The sequence below is a fragment of the Mirounga angustirostris genome, unplaced genomic scaffold (assembly GCF_029215605.1).
Source record: "Mirounga angustirostris isolate CCGP_5_RB_7025 unplaced genomic scaffold, mMirAng1.0.hap1 SCAF_8, whole genome shotgun sequence".
Taxonomy (NCBI): domain Eukaryota; kingdom Metazoa; phylum Chordata; class Mammalia; order Carnivora; family Phocidae; genus Mirounga; species Mirounga angustirostris.
This window is the reverse complement of record NW_026991716.1, coordinates 136360221-136377388: the sequence shown is the minus strand read 5'-3', so window position 1 is coordinate 136377388 and position 17168 is coordinate 136360221. Positions and strand designations below refer to the sequence as shown.

At 49.5% G+C, this 17168-nt stretch overlaps 1 protein-coding gene across 8 annotated transcripts in view; it reads right to left on the bottom strand.

Moving 5' to 3' along the window:
- SYNJ2 (synaptojanin 2) overlaps window positions 1-17168 on the bottom strand; it is a 99524-nt gene that overhangs the window by 26143 nt on the left and 56213 nt on the right. For 7 of the 8 annotated variants that reach the window (XM_064598292.1, XM_045865813.3, XM_045865809.3 and 4 more), the window contains 8 exons: window positions 15581-15677; window positions 12965-13137; window positions 11457-11538; window positions 10538-10687; window positions 10295-10460; window positions 3016-3207; window positions 1020-1101; window positions 106-246 (listed from right to left, as the gene is read on the bottom strand). In XM_064598292.1, coding sequence (XP_064454362.1) covers window positions 106-246; window positions 1020-1101; window positions 3016-3207; window positions 10295-10460; window positions 10538-10687; window positions 11457-11538; window positions 12965-13137; window positions 15581-15677 — 1083 coding nt within the window. The remainder of the gene's footprint in view (window positions 1-105; window positions 247-1019; window positions 1102-3015; window positions 3208-10294; window positions 10461-10537; window positions 10688-11456; window positions 11539-12964; window positions 13138-15580; window positions 15678-17168) is intronic. The other variant, XM_045865811.3, reaches the window with a different exon arrangement.

The following is a 17168-nucleotide window of genomic DNA, read 5'->3' as shown; positions in this document are numbered from 1 at the left end:
TCCTGATTCCTGTTGCAGGAGGGGAGGAGGAAGAGGAAGTCTGAACAAAACACCAAGACGAACGCCCCCACGCCCCCCAGATGTTCATAAACTAAATGTTCTTACCTGATGAACGGGACATGGTATGGACGTACAAAGATATACAGACAGACGCCCACCAGCTGTGCCGAAGTCAAGAGAATGTACCTATGAGAGCGGGAGATGGCTTTCTGGAGCTGCTCACCCCACATCTTCCTGTTGGTGGTACTGGAAAAGACGAGAAACAAATGACACTTCACAGTCTGCTGGACATGGGCTCTCCCACCGACAAACTCCTCCCGCCCTTATTCTTTCTATAGAACTAGTGTCACTGTCCCCACTCCCATGTTAGTGCCATGCCTTCATGCCTGCAGTGGACTACCCGTGTATTTCTGGTTGTGTCATACACATCATCGCACATACCTCACCCCACCCCTGCCACCTAAAACCCAACACAGCACCTTGCTCATAAGAGCTGCAGAGATCAGGTTTTATTATTTGTTCAGGAAGTTCCTTGAAATTAAACTAGGAAAGAAAAGGTCCAGTTGACCCTAAACAAAACGTTAATACAGTGGTTTTCTTTGTATCTGTACAGAGAGGAGAAGCACCTTCTCCCCGAACTTATGCTTCTCACCTTCCCCGGTAAAGGTGAATCAGCACGCTCCCAGGCCGGCCCTCCGCCCCGACCCTCCAGGTGTGCACACGCCAGCTCACAGCATGACTCAGCCTCCACACATGGCCGAGAATATATAGTAGTAACCCGCCCTTCCTGCGATTTCCTTAATTTGCAAAGAAAGAGGAACTGGAGGTGCACATCTGTGTGTGGGGGAGGGGAGGGTAGGAGTGCAATCAGAGGAGTTCCTACACCCCGAGGGTCACAGGGCAGTGGATGCAGAAGCAGGATGGACCCAGTGTCCCACTCCTAGCCAGGCGCCTGGCTCAGGAAAACCTCGGGTGAGTTTCAGGGTGCAATCCTGCACCCCTTGTGCCCGGATGCTCACCTGGCATTGACGATATTCCCTGCGCTCAGCTCCACCATCTCTTCAAACCCCACGGCAAATATGTCAGCTGGGCTGTCCTCATCTAGGGGGAAAGGCGGGAGTTGAGGGAAATCAGACAGCACAAAGTCTGCATTCGTGGACGCACGGGGTGCCACGTGTGCCCATTTGAGCCCAGGTGTACCACTGCTCGGTGCACTCGTCCAGATGACTCAGTGAAGCTCCATGCTGATCCCCCCCCTTCCCTCACCTCCCCCAGAGCCCATGGCCTTTCCCGGTCTCCCTCCTGGGACACGTTAGTGACCTCTCCACACCTCTGTTCCTTTGTCTGCGGAAGGGACGGTAACCGCCATCTCACAAGGACGTCGTGAAGCATCCATACCCGCCCCACTTGGCAGGTAGTAAGGGCACTGCCCTGTGGGTTCCTCTTCCTCCCCAGCACATCATAAGCATCACCAACATATGCATCAGACCCAAAGGCACGTCTCACGCTTGCCAACTCCATCCTTCGCACAGTGTGGGCCCAGCCTTGCCCGGTTAATGACAGACTGATGTGGTCCTGTCCCAGGGGACTGCCATCCTGGTGACTGGAGGAGGGAAAACCCTGCCCAGCTTGGGGACCGCAGAGGTCTCCTATAGAAATGTGTTTTATGGGGAACACAGCAAGGTGAGGTGTTGCTCATCCATCCTGTGTCCCCTTTAAGGAAGCAGAGGGGTTAATATGACCCCTGCAGCCACTGGCCGCATCTCTCCAGGGCACCGCCCCCCCTTCTGCCACTCAGCCCCCGAGCCCGAGCCAGGCTGTGGTTCCCAGCGCTGCAGAAAGGGAGACCCCGCCCTCCCTGACTCCACTGGGAGAGGCCAGGCCGTCCACTTCCTTTCCTGTTGGCCTCACAGGGCAACCTGGAACCGCAAGCTTAACTGGCTTGAAGTTTTTCTTCTTTGTTTAAGGGAAAAAATACCCATTTGTCTGCTCTGCTGGCAAGAGTCCCCACAACCCCTCCCCCCTCCCGAACTTGGTGAGTTTCTAGTGGGGGCACTGCTGAGCCCGCCATCCCAATAAAATCCCCTGCAGAGAAAGAGCCAGCTTGCTGTCACCACGCACCCATCCCTGCAGGCACATGAAGAGCCATTTTCCTGAGAAGGGGGAGGGAAGCTCCCTCAGCTGGGCTGCTCTCATGTTCTTGGCATGTACAGGGCCTGCCCCGGGGGGAGGGGGGGCACTGTGAACGGTCACCACCAACTCAAGAATCCCAGGAACCCTGGCCTGTGGACTCAAGCCAGCCTGGGCCTCACGGCAGCAGGGGTGGGAGTGCAGACTGCCCGTGACAGTGAGGGACGGGCCCTGGGTGTGGCTCCTGCCCATCCCTCGGCAGAGAACCGAGGCCGGCTCTCTTGCAGAATCCAAGGGAGCTGGGAAAAGCCGGCCCCACGGTAACGCTGACCCAGTGTCCTGCGGAAAATCATTTATGCTTCAAATCCTGCACCGTGAGGCCCTTTCTGCATTTCCTTGCATGATGTAAGACAAAAGGTGAAGTGCCAAACTTAAGAATTATTTTGTTCTTAAAAGGCACGCAATTCTTTTGTGATGACTTAACGTGACCGTGCAGACAGAGGCGTTTAGGGAGAAGGCGGGGGCAGATGCTCCGGGTCAGTAGCAACATGAAATGTGTGCCTGGCTGCAGCCCGGCTTCCTACAGTAACGTGGCTCGAGGGGCCACATCCTCCTCCTAACGACAAAGACGGCTCTGGTGAGCAAACCCGCAAACTGTGAAACCTCCGTCCGGGAAGAGAGAGACCCCCCGACTCCGACGACCCTGCCACACATATGTCAAGTAATTGTCCAGATGTGCTCTGGACACCCACACCACAGCCCTTTCTAAACCTGCTGAGGCGTGAGAACACCAAATACCAAATCGCAGGAGTCACGGGCTGCGCAAGAGGCGAAACCCAGGGCTCCGCGGAATCTGCATGTGGTGGTCAAGGCAGCGGCGCTCACCCTGGGGTCCTGCGAGGCCGGCGAGCTTGGGGGAGTCGAGCAGCCAGTCGGCCAGCTCGGCCGTGCCAAGGAGGTTGCTCCTGAACTGCTTGCCTCCGTTCACGTTCCAGGTCCCCGTGGCGATGCGGATCCGCTTGAAATGCGTGAATTCCGACTGGCGCTCTGCCATGGCTCTCAGGATCCTGGGCGTCACTGGGAGGAGGCAGGAGAGGGCGCGTGTGTCTGCGCTGCCCAAGCACGGGCCTCCTCCCAAAACATGCAGGGGGCTCCCTGTTGGAGAGGGGGCTGCGGATCCCACACACTGGGGCCAGGTGTGCTCCTCGAGAAGGTGGGAAGAGGCTAAAGCCAGGGACACCTGGGTGGCTCAGTAGGTTGGGCGAATGCCTTTGGGTCATGATCCATGACCCAGGTCATGATCCCAGGGTCCTGGGATCGAGCCCTACATCGGGCTCCCTGTTGGGCGGGGAGTCTGCGTCTCCCTCTCCCTCTGCCTCTCCCCCTGCTTGTGCTCTGTCTCTCTCGCTCTCAAATGAATAAAAAAAAAAAAAAAAAATCTTAAAAACAAACGAAAAGAGGCTAAAGCCACCATAACCAGTACACTTGCCTGGGGCATTTTTGTCACAAAATGTCCTCCTCCATATGCTTTAACCAACCAGACTCCACAGGGAATCTCTGCCTCAGCACTTCCTCCACAATCCAGTGGGGACATAAGCAAGGGGACACTGCAACCTACCACACTTTGAACGCCTATATCTAAAACTTGTAATGTCTTACCCCATCTCTGCCTTTTTCACCCTCCATCCCTCAGGAGAGGTTTCGTTTGCTTTACGTTGGACTCAAGCTTTTAAAAAATCCTTACTCTGAACCAAGTCCATCTTCTAGATACCTAAAATATATTCCATTTTTTAAAGTAGTGACTTTCCTCACATCGAAGTCATGCCTACCTACCTACTTAGTAAGATGCTGTGCGACGCAGACCCTTATTTCCAGGTCGACACAAATAACCACCTTGGCTATTGGAAGCCAAGTGAGAGTCTCCCATGGAAGAATGGAAGCAGCAAAGGGGCTGTGAAACCATGTTAAGCGCAGGCAAATTAATTTTTCAAAAATTTCTTAAACAAAGCTTACACATTCTTACAAGGAAAAATGTTGGGTTCTCCCCTTCTTCTCCACTGAGAGCTCTATAGCATTTATAGGATCTAGGTGGTAAGATGCCATTAAAATTCCCTCAAAGAAACCTCTAGCTCATTCACAGGTGGAAGCTAAAAAACCAAAACCACCCTAAAAACCATGAACTCATAGATAACAGAGAACAGACTGGGGGCTGAGGTTGAGAAAGGTGAAGGGAGTCCAAAGTACAGTTATAAAATCAGTAAGTCCTGGGGGGCCACCGTAGTTTATAATACTGTGTTGTATATTTCAAAGTTGCTAAGAGAGTCATCTTAAAGGGTCTCTTCATAAAAAAAAACTTTTTTGTAACTATGTGTGTGGATGGATATTAACTAGACTTACTAGATCATTTCACAATGTATACAAATACCAAATAATTATGTTGTGCACATGAAAGTAACATAATGTCCTATGTCAACTGTATTCAACTAACAAGAAGAAACCTCTAGCTATTGACAGAAGCATGACAGTCTTGGTCCCTGAGAGCAGGAGGTGTCCTGATCCCCGGAGACAACCATTTCTTCTCCCTCTTCTAGTTCTATAGTGTCCTGGGACCCTAACAAAAGGAGGCCACTCTCACGGGAGACTCCCTGGGACAAATGATATCTGGTGATGGGGATCAAGAAGCCACTGGGGCTGAGAAAGGGTTTCCGGTAAGAGTTAGCACTCCGAGAAATTGACATGTAGAATAATACAGGGTCTCCTGCACCATCTTCTTGATGTTCCCCCTCCTCTTGGCTTGGAAATATAAAGAAAGTATAAGAGTGGGCTTGCACTCAAGGCCAGAAAGCACGGGCCCCCAGGAAATACAATGATAGCTGCTACTATATATATATATTTTGTATCTTCCTCTGCCTCAGTCATGCCAGGACCAGGTACCATTCAATTAAAGTCCATGCCTATCACCCAAAGCCTACCGGAATTACTCAAACCAGCCAATCCTAAGCTGTTTACCCTGTCCTGCCTTTCCTGCGGAAACCCCAATAAACCCCTGTGTGGCATGCCCTCCATGTCTAGGACCTGCAAGTATAGTAGAAATTTCTTTAAACTGAGGTAAAATTGGTATATAACATTATATAAGCCTCAGGTGTAAAACACTACAACTCCACATCTGTATGCCCTACAAAATGATCACCACCAAAAGTCTAGTTACCGTCTATCACCATACATTTGACCCCCTTCTCCCATTTGCCCATCCCCCCCCACCCCGGTAACCACCAATCTGTTTGTATCTATAAGTTTGCTTTTGTTTTGTTTTAGATTCCACATGAGTGAAAGCACGTGGTGTCTGTCTTTCTCCACCTAACTTATTTCACTTAGTATAATACCTTCAAGGTCCATCCAGGTCATTGCAAAAGGCAGGATTTCATTCCTTTTTGTGGCCAAGTAGTATTCCTGTGTGTGTGTGTACATTACATCCTCTTTATCCATCTAGTGATGGGCACTTGGCTTGTTCCATTTCTTGGTTATTGTAAATAATGCTGCAACAAACATAAGTGTATGTATATCTTTTTGAATCAATATTTTTATATTCTTCAGATAAATCCACAGAAGTGGAAGGCTGGATCATATGGTAGTTCTATTCTTAATTTTCTGAAGAATCTCCATACTGCTTTCCATACTGACTGTGCCAATTTACATTCCCACAAACAGTGCATGACAACTCCCTTATCTTCTCAACCCTCTCCAATGCTTGTTGTCTTTCTGACCAGTGTGAGGTTAGATCTTATTTTCATTTTGATTTGCATTCCCAGTAATTAATGATGTTGAACATCTTCTCATGTGCCAGTTGACCATCCATATGTCTTCTTTGTAAGTAAGTCTATTCTGATCCTCTGCCCATTTTTTAAAAATCAGGTTGCTTGAATTTTTTGTTGTTGCTGGTGAGTTGTAGGAGTTCTTTACATATTTTGGATATAACCCCTTATCCAATTAGGATTGGCAAAAATATTCTCCCATTCAGTAGGCTGCCTTGCATTTTTTTTTTTTTTTTGAGTGTGGTGAAGAGGGTGAGGCAGAGAGAGAATCTTAAGAGAATCTTAAGCGGGCTCCATGCTGGGCATGGAGCCCGATGCGGGGCTTGATCTCACAACCCTGAGATCTTGACCTGAGCTGAAACCAAGAGTCGGACGCTTAACTGACTGAGCCACCCAAGCGCCCCTGGCCTTTTTGTTCTGGTGATTTCTTTTGCCGTGCAGAAACTTTTCCGTTTGATGTAACCCCATCTGTTTATGTGTGCTTTTGTTTCCCTTGCCTTTGAAGTCAGATCCAAAAAAACATTGCTTAGAGCAATGTTGGGGAGCTTACCACCTGTGTTTTCTTCTAGGAATTTTATGATTTCAGGTCTTATATTTAAGTCTTTAATCCATGCTGAGTTGACTTTTGTGTATGGTGTAAGATAGTGGTCTAGCTTCATTTTTTCGCATGTGGCTGTCTAGTTTTCCCAACACCATTTATCGAAGGGATGGTCTTCTCTCTATTGTATATTCTTGGCTCCTTTGTCATAAATTTCCTGTCCATATATGCATGGGTTTAAATCTGGGCTCTCAATTTTGTTCCATTGTTCTGTGTGTTTTTACACCAATACTATATTGTTTTACTGTAACTTTATAGTTTAGTTTGCAATCAGGGAGCTGGATACCTCCAGCTTTGTTCTTTTTTCTAAAGATTGCCTTGGCTATTTGGGGTCTTTTGTGATTCCATACAAATTTTAACGTTATTTGTTCTAGTTCTGTGAGAAATGCCACTGGAATTTTGATAGGGATTACACTGAATCTGTACATTATTTGGGGTAGTATGCATATTTTAACAATATTAATTCTTCCAACCATTAACACAGAAGATCTTTCCATTTACCTGCCTCTTTTTCAGTTTTGTTCATCAGTGTCTTACAGTTTTCAGAGTACAGAGCTTCCACCTCCTTGGCTAAATTTATTCCTAGGTATGTTATTCTTTTTGATGCAATTGTAAATAGAATTGTTTTCTTCATTTTTCAGTCTGATAATTTGTTATTAATGTATAGAAACACGACAGATTTCTGTATGTTGATTTTGTATCCTGCTACTTCACTGAATTCATTTAGTAGTTCTAACAGTTTTTGGGTGGTCTTTTGGGTTTTCTATATATAGTACATCATTTGCAAATAGCGACAGTTTTATTCTTTCTAATTTGGGTGCCTTTTCTTTTTCTTGCCTAATTGCTGTGGGTTGGACTTCTAATATATGTTGAAAAAAAGTGGCAAGACTAGGCATCCTTGTCTTGTTCCTGATCTCAGATGAAAAGCTTTCAGCTTTTCACCATTGAGTGTAATGTTAGCTGTGGGCTTGTCATATATAACCTTCATTATGTTTAGGTAAATTCCCTCTACCCACTTTGTTGAGAGTTTTTATCAGGAATGGATGTTGAATTTTGTCAAATGCTTTTCCTGTATCTATTGAGATGATCAACAGGATTTTTTTAAAAAAGATGAGAGAGAGAGAGCACACATGAATGCGGGGAGGGGCAGAGGGAGAGGAAGCAGCAGACTCCCTGCTGAGCAGGGGACCTGACACAGAGCTCGACCCCAGGACCCTGAGATCATGATCTGAGCCAAAGGCAGACACTTAACTGACTGAGCCACCCAGGCGCCCTGATCAACAGGATTTTTATCCTTCATTTTGTTAATGTGGTGTATCAGTTGATTGATTTGCAGATGTTGAACCATCCTTGCATCACTGGAATAAATCCCTCCTGATCATTGTAAACGATCCTTTTGATGTGTTGTTGAATTTGGTTTGCCAATATTTTAATGTAGATTTTTATGTCTGTTCGTCTGTGACACCGGCCTGCAATTTGGTGTGTGGGTGCGTGGCATCCTTGTCTAGTTTTGATATCAGGGTAATGATGGCCTCATAAAATGAGTTTGGAAGTATTCCCTCCTTTTCAATTTCTTTGGAAGAGTTGTGAAGGACAGATATTTAATCTTTGAATGTTTGATAGAATTCACCAGTGATGCTTTCAGGTCATGGGACTTACATGGATCGGGAGGGGGTTTTTTGGTTTTGGTTTTAATTTTCAGCCACTCCATTTTATTTTTTAAAATCTCTGTGCCCAACAAGGGGCTCGAACTCACAACCCCAAGATCAAGAGTTGTGTGTTCTACCAACTGAAATAGCCAGGTGCCCCGGTTGGGAGGTTTTTGATTTTTTTTTTTTTTTAAAGATTTTATTTATTTATTTGACAGAGAAAGACACAGCGAGAGAGGGAACACAAATGGGGAGTGGGAGAGGGAGAAGCAGACTCCCTGCCGAGCAGGGAGCCCGATGCGGGACTCGATCCCGGGACTCCAGGATCATGACCTGAGCCGAAGGCAGTCGCTTAACCAACTGAGCCACCCAGGCGCCCGGGAGATTTTTGATTTTTGATTCAATCTCCTTACTAATAATCGGTCTATCCAGATTTTGTATTTCTTCATGATTCAATCTTGGAAGAATGGTATTTATCCATCTCTTCTAGGCTGTCTGATTTGTTGGCATAGGATTATGTGTAGTAGTCTCCTGTGATCCTTTGTATTTCTGTGGTATCAGCTGTAATCTCTTCTCTTTCATTTCTGATTAGCAACCTCTCCTTTTTCTTGGTTGGTCTAGCTAAAGTTTTATCAATTTTGTTTTATCTTTTCAAAGAACCAATTCATAGATCTTTCCTGCTGTTTTTAATTCTTTATTTCATTTATTTTCCACTCTGATCTTTATTACTTCCTTCCTTCTACTGACTCTGGGCTTCATTTGTTCTTCTTTTTCTAGTTCCTTTGGTTGTAAAGTTAGATTGTTTGAGATTTCTCTTGTTTCTTGAGGTAGGCCTGGATTGCTATGCTCTTCCCTCACAGAAGTGCTTTTCTGTGTCCTAAGGATTTTGGTGTGCTGTATTTCTGTTTTTGTCTCTAGGTATTTTTTTTTTTTATTTCTCCCTTGCTTCTTTGATGACCCATCATTGCTTGTTCAGTAGCACATTGTCTAATCTCTACATTTTTGTGTTTTTTTCCAGTTTTCTTACAATTGATTACTAGTTTCATACCATTGTGGTCAGAGAAGATGCTTGATATGATTTCAATCTTCTTGAATTTATTAAGACTTGCTTTGTGGCCTAACATATGACCCATACTGAAGAATGTTCCATGTGTACTTAAGAAGAATGTGTATTCTGTTGGCTTTGGGGTGGAATGTTCTGCTTATGTCTGTTAAATCCATCTGGTCTAATGTGTTGTTTAAGGCCAATGTCTCCTTATTCATTTTCTGTCTGGATGATTTATCCATTGATGTAAGTAGGATATTAAAATCCCCGACTATTGTTGTATTGCTGAAATTTCTTCTTTTAGGCCTGTTAATATTTAAATATCTTAGTGCTCATATGTTGGGTGCATATATATTTATACATGTTATGTCGTCTTATTTAATGGACCCCTTTATCATTACGTAATGCCCCTTGTCTATTTTTAGTCTTTGTTTTAAAGTCTTGTTTTGTCTGCTAGGAGTATAGCTACACCAGCTTTCTTTTTGTTTTCATTTGCATAAAACATCTTTTTCCATCCTTTCACTTTTTGTCTGCATGTCTTTTTTTTTTTTTTTTTTGAGAGAGAGAGAGAGCACAAGTGAGAGTGGGAGGGGGAGAGGGAGAGAGAGAATCTTAAGCAGGCTCCACACTGAGGATAGAGCCTGATGCCCAATGCGGGGCTCGATCTCATGACCCTGAAATCATGACCTGAGCCAAAGTCAAGAGACAGACACTTAACTGACTGAGCCACCCAGGCGCCCCTGTACATCCTTACATCTGAAGAATAAACTTTGTTCTTTCCTGAGCCTCCTTTTGTGAGTGTACATGACTGACCATCTCAAAAAAGAATACAAACCGCAGCTCCAGGCTGCTTAAGTCCCGTGGTCAAGCTGAAGTCAGAGGCCAGAAGGGCAAAGCACGGAACAGCTCAGGAGAGTGTCTGCTCCCTGCCTTTTGGGATTACATGAGGAGGAGAGGGAAGGACTGGTTAGCACAACCCCCGCCCCCAAAACACACACACTCCCTCCGGCTGCCAGGGCAGCTAGACATCTCCATGCAAGCAGAGCAGGAGCCCCCTTACCCAGCAGGGCCGTGTTGTCCAGGAGCATCCTTCCTTTGTCTGCAGACTCCTCGGTGTAGACATCCCCAACTAGCAGCAGCTTGATGGCCTCCTGCTTCACCCCATCAAAGAAGTTGGACTGGATAGTGCGAGACACGGACCGGGCCCCGTCCTTCAGCTTCCCCACCTGCCAGGAGCCAGACCAGAGGCCGTGAGAGGGATCCATGCAGACCCTCCCTCTCTCTCCCTGTGGCCTGCCCCTACCTTGGCCTTCCCTTCCAGGGCCCGGCTGCCCGTGAACATCTTACTCAGGCTGTGCCCATTCAGAGACCACATGGCTTTGAAGGACTCCACAAAGCGGTCAGCGATGGGCTTTGAATTCAGCCCTAGGCTCTCGAGCTGCAGATGAAGGACCTGGATGAGAAGTAAGGGACAGATGTCATTGTCTTCTCACCTGGAAGCTCCTACCACCCACAGCTGCTTCGGGTGAATGTCACCAGGCATCATCCCAGTGAGCTCCCGATTTGGCAGACTGTGGATCACTCTGTGCCCCTCCAGAGAACGGGGAATCCTTGCAGCAAAGAATGGGGCTTCTTAACACAACTCACCCAACTTCATCCAACCTGGTCTTCGTCATGCCACCACCCCTCCTCTGGGCCCCTTACTCCTGACCTACTCCTCCATGCCCCAGCCCTGACCACCAGAGGGATGGAGAACAATCAGGGATAGCCTGGCAGACAGCAGTGACCCCACCCCTTCCCCCCAGCAATGAGCCAGGAGAGGTCAACCAGGCACTGGGCCAGCAGGCCACCAGACAGACTCAGGTCTCCCTCCCAGACTTCAAATCCAGCCTCATCTCAGCCAGCCTCACACATCCCTTGCCCAATCCAACATTCACAGTAATCATCACAGAGAGCCACTGTTTCTCCAGGTGGCCCCTGGCACCTTTGGGTGACCATGTCTGGGATGCATTCCACAAACTGTGCCTACAAATGGGGCGAAGGCACACAGGCTACGGGCAAGCCAGCCATCCAGGCAAACCTGGCTCTAAGATGCCTGGCACATCTCTGCCCCACGTTCCCACCGTTAGAAAGTTAGCCCAGTGATGTCCCCCTCATCTTGCCGATGGAGGCACGGGACATGACCCAGGTGGCCCAAGGGGCCTCGCACAGCAGGGACAGACCTCAAGTGCGATGAAGCTCTGCACTGTGTTGGTTCGGTCCAGGCAATCAAGGCAGTTCATCCGCAAAGTACCTTTCTGAAAACTTAGGAAAACAAGAAATGCAAAAGGTTACAGGTTGCTGAAGGAGCAATGGCCGTAGCACAACAGCCTATGTTTGACGGCAGGCCTCCGAGAAAACTGGTGCTGACCCTCGCCTACTCTAGCAGCCCGCCAGAACCCCCAGGGCACACCCTGAGGGACCCCAGCATGGAGTGGCACGCACACCTGGGTCGTTATAAAATACGCCAATTCTCATTATTTGCTGTACTCATGTTCTAGAAACTTCCCAGGAACAATTAGCAAATTGAGGGGCGCCTGGGTGGCTCAGTCAGTTAAGCGTCCGACTCTCGGATTTCGGCTCAGGTCATGCAGGGTAGTGAGACTGAGCCCGGCACTGGGCTCCCCGCTCAGTGGGGATTCTACGTGAGAGTCCCTCCCTCTGCCCCTCCCCCTGCTCAAATAAATAATCTTAAAAAGAAAAAAACAATTAGCAAACTGACCCATCAGCAGATTGCAAATGCTGAACTAGGGCTCCCAGGGGGATCTAGGGTTGGGTTCCTGTGGGCCTCTGCCCTCACATTTTCACCAACTACGCAACACGTAACCTTGTTTAAGGCTGTGCCTGTTCAAAGGCACTTTACTATTATCACTGATTGACCAACACTGACCTCCTAGCCACCTGCCCCCTAACACAGCTGCACCAAGCTTCTCTGTCACACGTACCTTCCCCGTCAGACACATCACAACCGCCTCGGGCTTGGAAACATCTTCCAGTTCTTAGCACTACATTGGGCGCCATTTTAAACAGTGAAATCACCAATAAAATGCACAAAAATGTGACCACGTGGCACCACGCAGACCACAGAAAGGCCACTTTGCCGTCGGAGAGCTGAAACCAAGAGGCAGAGCGTCACCTGGTTCCCCCTCAGCCGGGAACACGATGTACTCAGGGACTCAAATTTTTCACAGTTCTGAGCATGTCTGTGAATGACCCTGAAGGGGCCAGAAGTATTGATTTGGGGGTTACAAATAAATGTTCGCAATGGACCCATCTGCAAATACAGAATCTGTGAAGAATGAGGATCGGCTGCATTGTGATTTGAGGAAAGGGGGCTTCCTTTTTCTGCTCGGCTCTGGGCAGGAAAATCCAGACCCCGGGCTCCTCGGGCAACGGGGCTGACGCCAGCTATCCGTCTTCACTCTCATGGGCTTTCCTCGGTTCGGACAGTAAGTTCTACGGTCGCCACAGCTCCACGCTTTCACCTAGTCCCGTTATTTATTCTTTATTTTGCCAGAAAACCACGCTTTGCCATCTATTCACAACATGCAAAAGCACGTTCTGAAGGCGGGAAGGGGAAGGCGGCGCTGGAACCCGGGACCCCCCACATCCCTGAGCCTGTGGTCCCGGAGACTGCAAGCGTGGCTGGTCACCCGGCACGAGGAGGAGGAGGACGCAGGCGGAGACTCACCGTGGACTTACATTCTCGCCCTTGGCGAACACGTCCAGGTCATCCCAGTGCAGCTTCAACTGGGGCCTCAACAGGTTCTCCAGTTTCTCTAGCTTCCCGCCTTTGGCAAACTGATGGAAGTCGAAGTTGATCATAGGCGTGTCACCGGCGTGGCAGGAGGCCCAGAGCAGCTTCTGCCGGTGGAAAGGGAGAGAATGGCAGGAGAGCAACGGAAGGGACACAGTGGCCGCAAACCTCTCACGGCTGGGGGTGGGGAGGCTAACCGGGGCGCTCGCTAGGGCACACGCTTTAGCCTGAAGGAATATGGGGGGCCGAGCTGTCTGTCCGTGCTGACCCTGAAACGGAAGAACAAAGACTCGGAGGGCAATACTGCAAAGAGCATCTTGCCTGCAGTGGGGCAGGTGCAGCCCGGGCGAAAGACAGCCAGAGCAGCTCTGGTTCCCTGGCTCACAGCCCTGAACCGACATCACCCTCCCGCGGGGCTCCTGGGAGGGCACCGAGGAGGCAAGGACCACTCTGTTCTGCCGGCACCCAGGTGCCACCGGCCCGCCAGGGACAGGGCAGCCCAGCAGGCTGTGGAGCTCATAATCCAGCTCCCTGTTGCTGTGGTAACCAGCCCCATCCTGACAAGTGTAAGCCTCAGGCGGGTGTGCTCGCTGGTGCCCAATTCTCCCATCAGCGTCCTCTGGGTCCAGCCCAGTGAGACTGCGGGATGGGGTAACGCGTGCTCGGGGCCCGTGGCCCAGGCTGGCGCAGGACCTGGAGGGCAGGCGAGGCCAGAGCCGGGAACGCACAGCAGGTGGGCCTCAGGCAGCGTGGTGTTCCTCACAGAGGCCTCCGTCCCACACGAGGAACCTTCCGGGCAACTCCTGAGCTCTCTCAAGAGCCCTGTGGTAGAAGATGAACCGGCGGCCTCCTCAAGGCATCCGGCCTCAGGCCTGTCCCACCCTGCACCCTCCTGCGTAGCTTCAGGTTAGACTTGTCCAGAGTCTCTAATGACCTTGAAAGACTAGAAGGGCTTTGGGCCTTCTGGTCCCTGCAACTCAAAGTGCCCATCCGCTGTGAGCCAGAATGCCAGTCAGCGCATGGTTGTGACCATCTGGAGAGTCTTGCTAGGAAAAAGAAGTCCACGGAACTGAGTAGTGTACTCCTTCACGACGTCACATTTTGGAGTGAGCCCCTTGCCGGGTTGTGGCCTGAGGACCTCAGGTCGGCGGCTGGCGCACGGACCTCAGGGCTGAGGGAGCCACCGCTCGGTGTGACACCAGGAGGTCTCCTCCAGGCGGCATCTACCTCCTCCCTCCTCCCTGCCCAGCAGCCTGCCCTCCTCCACCTGGGCCACGGGATCACTGCTGCCTCCCACTCATGACAAAGAGCCCGTCAGCAGGGGGCACCTCCGCTGACGGATGGGGTGCTGAGGACATCCCCTCTCCATAACTCAAGACATAAAGGGAAAAGAGATTCTGTTTCTTTCCTTCTTTTTCCTTAAAATAAGCCATCAGCATTGCTGCCAAGATGATTGGGAGGGGAGATACTCAGCAAGCTTATTGCCAACAGCAACAAACCAGACAGGACGAGCAGGTCTGGCCAAATGAAACTGGCCACCAGAAAGTCTGCTCTGAGCACATGGCCTTTCTGAGCTGAGTGGAAGGAGCACCCACTGGGCTCAGCTCCGACTGGCCAGAGGTCAGGAGTCAGAGAGGCAGCAAACGCTGCTTCCCATGAGCTGAGGTCCGATTTCACTCCCCCCAGAAGGGGCTTCCTGGATCTTGGAACAGCCAGAGGACTTTTCTCTGTTAAGTGGGGGACACGGGCCACTGGGAAAGGAACGTGGACGTCGCCCACAGCTCATTCTAGAGCTTTTCACCTTGCAGACCGAATACACTCGGGAGCTCTGGGAACAGGAAGAGGCCTCGGCGAGGTAGGTGGAGCTATTCCTTCAATTGGTTCCTTCCCTGCTCAGGCCCCCATCCCCCTACACCCCCCACCCCTGAAGCTGCCCAGAGGGGCCTCAGGGAGCCCATGGGGAGCCGGGCAAAGGAAGCTGCTTTCAGGGAGAGCCCAGACAGGGATGGAAGATTTGAAGGCTGAAGTTAGCGGGAGGAAATTAAGACTCCTTGCTTTAAACTGAGCAGGAGTTCTGAACAACTGCTCCAGGCCCAGTGCCCTGCAGGTGTTCGGGTGAGTGCCAGGAGGCTCTGGCCAGCAGCAGAGCCAGACCAAGGAAGGAAGTGGAGCTCGGGCTCCCTGAGCAGTCAGGGAATGCGGGGCGCAGCCCACGTGTGTGTGCGTGTGCGTGTGTGTGTCCAAGAGAACCAGGGAGAAAGGCCTGGCTCTCCCCAGCCCTCCACGCCCCAGGGGGAGCCCCAGAGGAAATGCAGCTGGAGGTGGGAGATGCTTTGTTTGAGCAAACTCTCTAACCATCAGTTCATAAAAATTAAATTTCATATATCAGAAGCCCAAATCACCTAACACGACAGAGCCGGTGGGAAAGAACTCCCCAAGTGTGGTAAGAGCAGCGCTGTTCCCAGTCCTGCATGGAAGCGTGCCTCCGCACGGGGCCCTCGTGTCCCTCCCCCACCGCCTCCCGGGGCCGAGAAGCAGCACGGCCTTTACCTTGAAGGCTCTGTTGAGCACCTCCTCTCCGCCTCTGCTCCCTAGCAGGTTTACGACCACTTGCTTCCCATACTGCTCCTTCAGAAGCACCATATGCCTGCAACGGAACAGCGCAGCCTGTGACCCCATGACGCCAACACAGACTGGCGGCCCCACCCTCGAGGGCACAGGGTGCAGGAGGGACCTGCTTGGCACCAGAGGTCCGGGAGGAGCTGTTCCCCAGGACCCAAAATTGGTTGGGGTGGTGGCCAGGGGGAGAAAACCAGTCTCTCCCAGCCACCAACCCCACAGTCAGGGATAAGCGTGTCAACAGTCTGCACGCAAGGCTCAGGCCAAGAATAATTCACAGCCTATCAGACTTCTACATAAGCGTAACATCAGATGAAGGATATGCTGGACTTTCTGTAAAGGACCACTATTAAATCTAGAACAGCTAACTTGGCTTTTTATTAACAGAGCCCAAGAAGTGTGACATGTACATTTCTGAAATTAATCTCTAATTTCACTTGGTACCTTCCTTCTCTAAACTAGAAAAGCTGGTAGGAGGGTTGTTAACCTCAGTGTCTGTTATCTAAGTGCCTATTTCATTATGTGTAATTATGTGTAACCCAAGAAGGCACAGTAAAATTTCAGGCTTTAGGAAAATATTCATAGATCAGAGACTTTTAAAAATACGTATGTTGTGGGGTGCCTGGGTGGCTCAGTTGGTTGAGTATCTGACTCTTGGTTTTGGCTCAGGTCACAATCTCAGGGTCATAAGATGGAGCCCTGAGTCTGGCTCCATGCTCAGCGTGGGGTCTGCTTGAGATTCTTTCCCCCTACCTCGGCTCCTCCCCCTGCCCATGCTCTCTCTCTCTCAAATAAAAAAATAAATGAAATCTTTAAAAAAAAAATACACACGTTGAAATATTAGGGAAAGACTAATATTTATCCTTTATCACTAGCTTTTGAAAAGTTAACTTTACAGTCTTAATAATGGTAGGAATGCTTAAATGTAATATAAAAAAATATAAGGAAAAGACAATACAAAGAGCAGATGTAAACCATATTTTTATCATGTAATCTTCATGCCTAAAGATAGAAAAAAGACTAGAAGATAGCACATCACAATAGTAAAAGTGGTGGAATTTTATGTGACTTAACATCTTTTTCTTCTTTATAGATTTTTGTATTTCCCAAATTTCTAGGATGACATTTTTTTAAGCTAATTAGTACAAAAGAACCAATTTTAGCCCAATAAAGAAAAAGATACTCTCTTACCAACTTTGAGGGGTAGCACTGTATAGTAGAATATGGATTCTGAAGCGGGTATTTTGAATTCAGGTCCTCTGCTGACTCGGTAAGGGTGAGCTCAAGGATGCACCTGGCAGCCCCGCCCTCCCTGTGGAGTCCCCGCCCCGGGGAAGAGGTAGGGCTCAATCAGACTGGTGCAATCGGGGGCTTCTGCAAAGCCTGTGCTCGGGGTGAGGGTCTGAGAAGAGATGGAGTGTGCATGGCTCAGCCCCTCTGGGCACTTCTGGGTCTGCCTGCCTGGGGAAGGTGTGTCCCGGCCAGAGGTCAGACACGTGGAGCCAAAGGGCAGGCTCTG